Consider the following 8,369-nt stretch of genomic DNA (forward strand, 5'->3'; position numbering starts at 1 on the left):
AATGTACAAAATAGATTTAAAAAAAAAAAAAAAAAAGTGCTGTGAAATGAGATGTTGTGTGTTTAAATAAGAAGTACTTGTTTATACGCCATGAAATGTAACCATGTTGATGGCGTTTAAAAAAAAAAAAAAAAAAAGAGTGCTCCAGCTTTAAATCCAGCAGAGGGCGCTGTCTCAAAAGTCAATCACCTGTCCCTACACTTGCGCATGTCCAGTGTGTCTTTACGAAGAATACGAGCGATGTGTTGGTGTGTGACGTCACACGATAGAAACGTTGTCCATGGTGCAGGCGCAGCGTTCGGTGATCATGTTGGGGAACTCGGCGACCTCGATCTCCGTGTAGTCGCCCTTCTTCACCAGGTACATGATGGGCAGCGGGGCGCTCTCGGACACCGTGCACCGCCTCTCGCCGTAACCGTAGTTGCGCTTGGGCTGCCGGCAGCCTCCGACGCACCTGAAGGCCTGGTAGCCCGCCGGCTCGATGATCCAGTACTGCGTCCAGGTGAGGGCGCGGAAGTCGATGAAGTGCTGCTCCCTGCAGCACGTGTCTTTGGTCTGGCGCACGTCGCAGTCGCCTTGGGAGCTGCCGTGCGTGGAAGGAAGAAGGCACGCATTGTTACTATTTTTGATTCACCTTATTTCGTGGCTAGTTTTGACATGGTTTTTTTTGCCTTATTATGGACACTCCTGCATATAATATCGTATTAATAGGCTTGGACAGATACATACAAATATCAATTCTAGTATCAGATTGATACTAGTATGTGTTGTTGTGCTTTTAAATGGTTAAGCTGTTTAAAAAAAGTTAATGGACACAATAGAACAGGGGTGTCCAAACTTTTTCCAATGAGGGCCAAACATGGAAAAAATCTGAAAAACATGTGGATCTTTTTCTTTTTCAAAATCAATGCAATGTATATACTTTTTTAAACTTTAGGGCTCCCCTTAAGTTTGGTCCCGGGCACCCTCAAGGGTGTCTGTGATAAAAATGTTTTTAAATAAGTCATATTATATTCATTTATTTTTATTTGTATATATTTTTTGTTTTCAAAATGAATACAATATTTTAAACCTTTAGTACTCCCTTCAAGTTTGGTCCCGGGTCATAATTTTTTTTTTAAATAAGTCATATATTTTAATTTTTTTACTATTATAATTTATATACTTTTTTCGTTTTCAAAATATATATAATATTTTAAACCTTTAGGGCTCCCTTCAAGTTTGGTCCCGGGGACCCGAAAGGGTCTCAGTCATAAAAATGTTAAAAATAAGTCATATATTTTACTTTTTTTTTACTATTATCATTTATATAATCTTTTCGTTTTCAAAATCAATACAACATTTTAAACCTTTAGGGCTCCCCTCAAGTTTGGTCCCGCGGACCCAGAAGGGTCTCAGTCATTAAAATGTTAAAATTAAGTCAGATATTATTATTTTTAAATTATTGTTATTATTCATATTATGTTTTCTTTTTCCAAATCAATACAATATATACCTTTTTTTTGCCTTTAGGGCTCCCCTCAAGTTTGGTCCTAGTGACCCGCTAGGGTCTCTGTCATAAAAATGTTAAAAAATATATTATTTTTATTACTATTATCATTACTTATATAATTTTATTATTTTCAAAATCAATACAATATTTTAAACCTTTAGGGCTCTCCTCAAGTTTGGTCCCGGGGACCCAGAAGGGTCTCCGTCATTAAAATGTTAAAATTAAGTCAGATATATATATATATATATTTTTTTATTTTTTTTTATTTTTTATTTTTTTTATTATTATTATTATTATTATTCTTTTTTTTTCTTTTTTTTTCTAAATCAATACAATATATACCTTTTTTTTATTTATTTTTTTTACCTTTAGGGCTCCCCTCAAGTTTGGTCCCGGGGACCCGGAACGGTCTCGGTCATACAAATGTTTGAAATAAGTCATATATTATAATTGTTTCATTATTATTATTATTATTATTATTATTATTATTATTATTATTATTATTTATATATATTTTTTTATTCTTCAAAATCAATGCATTTTTTTTTTTACCTTTAGGTCGTAAAAATAAATAATGTATTATTTATTTTAACACTTAAATCTCTAGATCAACTTCAGGTCTATTTATGTTGATTTAATTAAAAAATTAAAAAATAAAATAAAAACGATACCGATAATTTAAAAAAACGATACCAATAATTTCCGATATTACATTTTAAAGCATTTATCGGCCGATAATATCGGCAGGCCGATATTATTGGACATCTCTAGTTTGAATGGGGAAATTGTGGAAGTTTGAAAAATGGCCAATTCATTTTAAATGGTGAAAATGCAACAAAAAAAAGGAATTATGGGAAATCCGGGAATTTTTTTTAGAATTGTTGCAGTAGCGCACACAATTCCCAAACAGGCTGAATATTTTGAAGTTGGAACGGTTTGAATCAGAAGAAAAGTGTGGAAGTTGTGGAACTTTGAAGAATGTCCTATTGACTTCAATGGGAATTTCAGAGAAAAATGGGAATTTCGGGAAAAGCGGGAATTTTTTGGAAAATGGTAAAAAAAAAAAACCTGAATGGTTGGCGTTGAAATGTTGAAATTCCTGGAATTTCGGAAAAAACAGGAATTTTTCCAGTTCAAAAAACAACTTAGTTTTTTGTCCTATGCTTTGGAGCAGTCACACCAATATTGATCACCATATCAAAGGGAAACATCAATTTAAAAGAAGTATCGACATCGACCTGTGTCGACTTAAGTATCGGCCTCCCTTCCTATATACTTTTATGTCGACCAATCGACATAAAAGTCGATTGGTCGGCTTTTATGTCCCGTGTTTATGCCGCTTCGTCTTCTCCCAATTTGCAAAAAGGTGACTTTTGTGACACCTTGTTTGGTTCCAGGGTTCCTATTTTACTCCTAATTCTGTTTCCACGGTCGTTATCATATTGTTTTTACCCTGAAAAACGAGCAAAAGAGTCGACGGGTGTGGCGAAGTGTCGCTGTGGATTGGCGGGATGTCTGCGTTTTAAAAAGGTGGTTTGCTTCCGGTCCATCAAAAGCTTCTTACCCGTAGTCTTCCAGGCTGAGAGTGTAAAGGAGGAGTTCTGGCTTCCCCAGGGTGTTGTCCGTCTGCTCCTGGGTGGTAAAGCGGACACTCTTGGCCGCTTCCGCCGCGTAGCTGCCGGGTCTCTCGCCCTCGATCCACACCTCCAAGTGCATGGGCGTCTTCTGCAGGCCTTTGGACCAGTAGTGGACGGCCTGGGTCACGTCGAAGCTCTTCCAGCCCGTTTCGTGAATGGGAACCAACCTGCCGAGCAAAAACCGCCAGACGTCACACGTGAATCCAATCGACGGACGCTGTCGCTTAGGGGTGTGGGGGAAAAAATCGATTCGAATTCCAATCGCGATTCAGAATCGATTCTCATTTTTAAAAATCGATTTTTTATTTTTATTTTTATTTTTTTAATTTTTTTTTTTAATTAATCAATCCAACAAAACAATGCACAGCAATACCATAACAATGCAATCCGATTATAAAAACCAAACCCGACCCAGCAACACTCAGAACTGCAATAAACAGAGCAATTGAGAGGAGACACAAACACGACACAGAACAAACCAAAGGTAGTGAAACAAAAATGAATATTATCAACAACAGTATCAATTAGGGATGTCCGATAATGGCTTTTTGCCGATATCCGATATTCCGATATTGTCCAACTCTTTAATTACCGATACCGATATCAACCGATATATGCAGTCGTGGAATTAACACATTATTATGCCTAATTTGGACAACCAGGTATGGTGAACATAAGGTACTTTTTTTTTTTAATTAATAAGATAAATAAATGAAAAACATTTTCTTGAATGAAAAAGAAAGTAAAACAATATAAAAACAGTTACTGTATTTTTCGGACTATAAGTCGCAGTTTTTTTCATAGTTTGGCCGGGCTCCAGTGCGACTTATATATGTTTTTTTCCTTCTTTATTATGCATTTTCGGCAGGTGCGACTTATACTCCGAAAAATTCGGTACATAGAAACTAGTAATTAATGAAAATGAGTAAAATTAACTGCTAAAGGTTAGTACTATTAGTGGACCAGCAGCACGCACAATCATGTGTGCTTACGGACTGTATCCCTTGCAGACTGTATTGATATATATTGATATATAATGTAGGAACCAGAATATTAATAACAGAAAGAAACAAGCCCAGGATGCTTTTTGGGTTGGTGCACTAATTGTAAGTGTATCTTGTGTTTTTATGTTGATTTAATAAAAAAACAAACAAACAAAAAAAACGATACCGATAATAAAAAAACGATACCGATAATTTCCAATATTACATTTTAACGCATTTATCTCTAGTATCAATATTAGTTACAATTTCAACATAGCAGTGATTAAAAATCCCTCATTGACATTATCATTAGACATTTATAAAAAAAAAAAAAAAAAAGAACAATAGCGTCACAGTGGCTTACACTTGCATGGCATCTCATAAGCTTGACAACACACTGTGTCCAATATTTTCACAAAGATAAAATAAGTCATATTTTTGGTTCATTTAATAGTTAAAACAAATTGACATTATTGCAATCAGTTGATAAAACATTGTCCTTTACAATTATAAAAGCTTTTTACAAAAATCTACTACTCTGCTTGCATGTCAGCAGACTGGGGTAGATCCTGCTGAAATCCTGTGTATTGAATGAATAGAGAATCCTTTTGAATCGGAAAAATATCGTTTTGGAATCGAGAATCGTGTTGAATCGGGAAAAAAAATCGATTTTGAATCGAATCGTGACCCCAAGAATTGATATTGAATCGAATCGTGGGACACCCAAAGATGCACAGCCCTAGTGTCGCTGGCAGGTGACTCACCTGGAGTCCACCAGCGAGGTCCGGTTGGAGCCGTCGGGCAGCTCCTGGACCCAGTAGACGCTGACGCGGGCGTTGCTCGCCGGCCGGTGGCTCCTCTTGTCCACGGCGAGGCGCTTGTGGTGCGACGCCCGCTGGTAGAGCTTGAGCTCGGCCATGGTCACCTCGCTGTTGTCGGGGATCCTCGACTCCATGTCGAACACCATCCGATTCCGGGTGGTGTCGGAGTACACGTACTCGCCGGAAATGTCTACGAAAGGAGCACCTCTTTAGTTCACATTTTTTATGCACGACATAAGACCAAAGGCAACACGATTGCGCGTAATGCATGATTGAAGTCGGTGCTTCATTTTTAAACACAATTTTGCATACTGCAGGGGTTAAGTGGGTGCCTAATTTACGCACAATTACACAAAAGTCAGTGGAAATTTAAACTAGGGTTGTATACCAGTTCTAGTATAGTATCTCCGGTTCTAATGAATCAAAAACGGTACTAGAGTCTGTTTGAAAAGTACCGGTTACTAGAGATGTCTATCGGCCGATAAATGCTTTAAAATGTAATATCGGAAATTATCGGTATCGGGTTTTTTTTTATCGGTATCGGGTTTTTTTGTTTGTTTTTTAATTAAATCCACATAAAAAAACACAAGATACACTTACAATTAGTGCACCAACCCAAAAAACCTCCCTCCCCCATTTACACTCATTCACACAAAAGGGTTGTTTCTTTCTGTTATTAATATTCTGGTTCCTACATTATATATCAATATATATCAATACAGTCTGCAAGGGATACAGTCCGTAAGCACACATGATTGTGCGTGCTGCTGGTCCACTAATAGTACTAACCTTTAACACTTAATTTTACTCATTTTCATTAATTACTAGTTTCTATGTAACTGTTTTTATATTGTTTTACTGTCTTTTTTATTCAAGAAAATGTTTTTAATTTATTTATCTTATTTTATTTTATTACGTTTTTTAAAAAGGACCTTATCTTCACCATACCTGGTTGTCCAAATTAGGCATAATAATGTGTTAAATTCCACGACTGTATATATCGGTATCGGTTGATATCGGTATCGGTAATTAAGAGTTGGACAATATCGGAATATCGGATATCGGCAAAAAGCCATTATGGGACATCCCTACCGGTTACCCTTTTTTTTTTTTTTTTTTTTTTTAAACGGGCATGACAGAGCGTCATCACGTCATGACTTTGCTGGTTTTACGAGCATGTTCGGCAGCGCACGCACACAGAGTACTTACAAGCAGACACGGCGTGTAGACAGAAAAGGGAGAACGGACGCATTTTGGCTTAAAAACTAACGATAAAGGTGAAGTCATAACACTGAAACGCCCTCAGGAAGAGGTGCTTTAAGACATGGCTAGTCGCCAGTGTTTTAGCTACTTCTAAATCACTAATCCTCAAATAAAGTAAAAGTTTCTTACATGTAGCATTATCACCGGAGGACGAGGAAAAGCTAAACATGCTTCGCTACACACCGTAGAAGGATACGATAGCTAACCATCGTCACCTCTATCAAAAGCCAGCGCTCTTCAATGTAAACAAATGCCATGGGTGGATCTACACATGACATCCACTGTAATGATACCAAGTTAAATAGCGTATCTAGTCGATACTACTATGATTACATCGATATTTTTTATCATCACAAAATCTTTAAAAAAAAAATAAAAAAATTATAAGATGTTTATAAACTCAGGAAATATGTCCCTGGACACATGAGGACTTTGAATATGACCAATGTATGATCCTGTAACGACTTGGTATCGGATCGATACCTAAATTTATAAATCCCCTACTCAGTGGACTAGTGGTTAGAGTGTCCGCCCTGAGATCGGTAGGTTGCGAGTTCAAACCCCGGGCCGAGTCATACCAAAGACTATAAAAATGGGAGCCATTACCTCCCTGCTTGGCACTCAGCATCAAGTGTCGGAATTGGGGGTTAAATCACCAAAAATTATTCCCGGGCGTGGTCACCGCTGCTGCTCACTGCTCCCCTCGCCTCCCAGAGGGTGATCAAGGGTGATGGGTCAAATGCAGAGAATATTTTCGCCACACCTAGTGTGTGTGTGACAATCATTGGTACTTTGACTTTAACTTTTTTAAACAAATGCCATGGGTGGCTCTACACCTGACATCCACTGTAATGATACAATGGCGTATCTAGTCGATACTAGATATTTTTTATCATCACATAATCTTACAAAAAAAATGTTTATGTTATGTTTATAAACGCAGGAAATACGTCCCTGGACACATGAGGACTTTGAATATGGCCAATGTATGATCCTGTAACTACTTGGTATCGGATCGATACCTAAATTTGTGGTATCATCCAAAATTAATGTAAAGTATCCAAACAGCAGAAGAATAAGTGATTATTAAATTTGAACAGAAGTGTAGATGTTAAAACGGAATATTAACAGTAAATGAACAAGTGGATTAATAATGTTTATATATTATATTTTGACAAAATAATAGGTATATAAATGACACAATATGTTACTGCATCTGTCAGCAGACTAAATTAGGAGCCTTTGTTTGCTTACTTACTACTAAAAGACAAGTTGTTTTGTATGGTCACTATTTTATTTAAGGACAAACTTGCAATAAGAAACATGTTTAATGTACCGTAATTTTTTTTTTTTGTTAAAATAAAACCCTTTATTTAAAAAAGTATCGGGACAACCCTAATTTAAACACAATTACGCGTAATGCATGAGTTGAATCGGTGCGTAATTTACGCATAATTACACCTAAGGCATGATTGAAGTATGTGCGTAATTGGAAGATAATTACGCACATGCATTAAAGTCGCTGCGTAATGTACGCACAATTACACGCACATTACGCACAGGACGGGATTGGAGTCCAAATTCTTACCGGCGTTGCCGGGAATCCCTCTGAGAATCCCCGCCAGGCTGGGCAGGGCGCGGCGCCTCCTGCTGTGGTGCGCCTTCAGCATGGACAGGTACTTGTTGCGGACGTGGGCCGGAACCACCGCGTTGTCCAGGTCGCGCCTGTGGACCACGGGCACCTCGTCCAGGCCCAGTTCGCGCAGCAGCGCCTCCTTCAAGTCCTGCTGCGTGAAGGCTGCGCCGGCGCCCAGGAGGACGAAGAAGACGCAGCAAGCAGTGGCGGCGCGCGGGAAATCCATGAGTGTAGATGAGGATGTGCACGCGAGCGCGGTCGGCATGGAGTGAGGAAGTGGGGTCCCCCGGCACCTCGCTGGGGCCCCTTTTATATCTGCAGGGGCCCTCCCGGGGGGGAGGGGGCGGGGTGTTTTATCAGAGGAAAGGTGCGAGCATGCAGGAGATCTTCAAACAGCAACAACGTGTCATGCCTGTCATTTGTCTGCCTAATGATGCACGTCTGCAGGTAAAATACACACAAATATTCTTATTCATACTTATTGGAATATATTGGAATATACGTCAATATGCAGTCATGGAGTTGTAATCATGTAGA

General features: G+C 38.4%; 1 protein-coding gene across 1 annotated transcript; it reads right to left on the bottom strand.

Annotated features, from left to right (window-relative positions):
- Positions 1–46: 46 nt before the first annotated feature.
- On the bottom strand, positions 47–8,058 carry lft1 (lefty1). Its single transcript, XM_061986692.2, has 4 exons — positions 7,785–8,058; positions 4,877–5,123; positions 3,057–3,296; positions 47–583 (listed from the first exon to the last, which is right to left on the bottom strand). The coding sequence occupies exons 1-4, from the start codon at positions 8,056–8,058 to the stop codon at positions 259–261; spliced, it is 1,086 nt and encodes a 361-aa protein (XP_061842676.2). The 3' UTR covers positions 47–258.
- Positions 8,059–8,369: the final 311 nt, after the last annotated feature.

Source organism: Nerophis lumbriciformis, linkage group LG26 (assembly GCF_033978685.3).
Source record: "Nerophis lumbriciformis linkage group LG26, RoL_Nlum_v2.1, whole genome shotgun sequence".
NCBI classification, from domain to species: domain Eukaryota; kingdom Metazoa; phylum Chordata; class Actinopteri; order Syngnathiformes; family Syngnathidae; genus Nerophis; species Nerophis lumbriciformis.

Bases quoted from the DNA above. Each gene is read 5' to 3' on its own strand.
- lft1 (XM_061986692.2), bottom strand. From the start codon at position 8,058: ATGGATTTCCCGCGCGCCGCCACTGCTTGCTGCGTCTTCTTCGTCCTC. The intron at 5,124-7,784 runs GTAAGAATTTGG...CTCCTTTCGTAG, and splicing joins AGGGATTCCCGGCAACGCCG to ACATTTCCGGCGAGTACGTG. The intron at 3,297-4,876 runs GTGAGTCACCTG...TTTGCTCGGCAG, and splicing joins ACCTCGCTGGTGGACTCCAG to GTTGGTTCCCATTCACGAAA.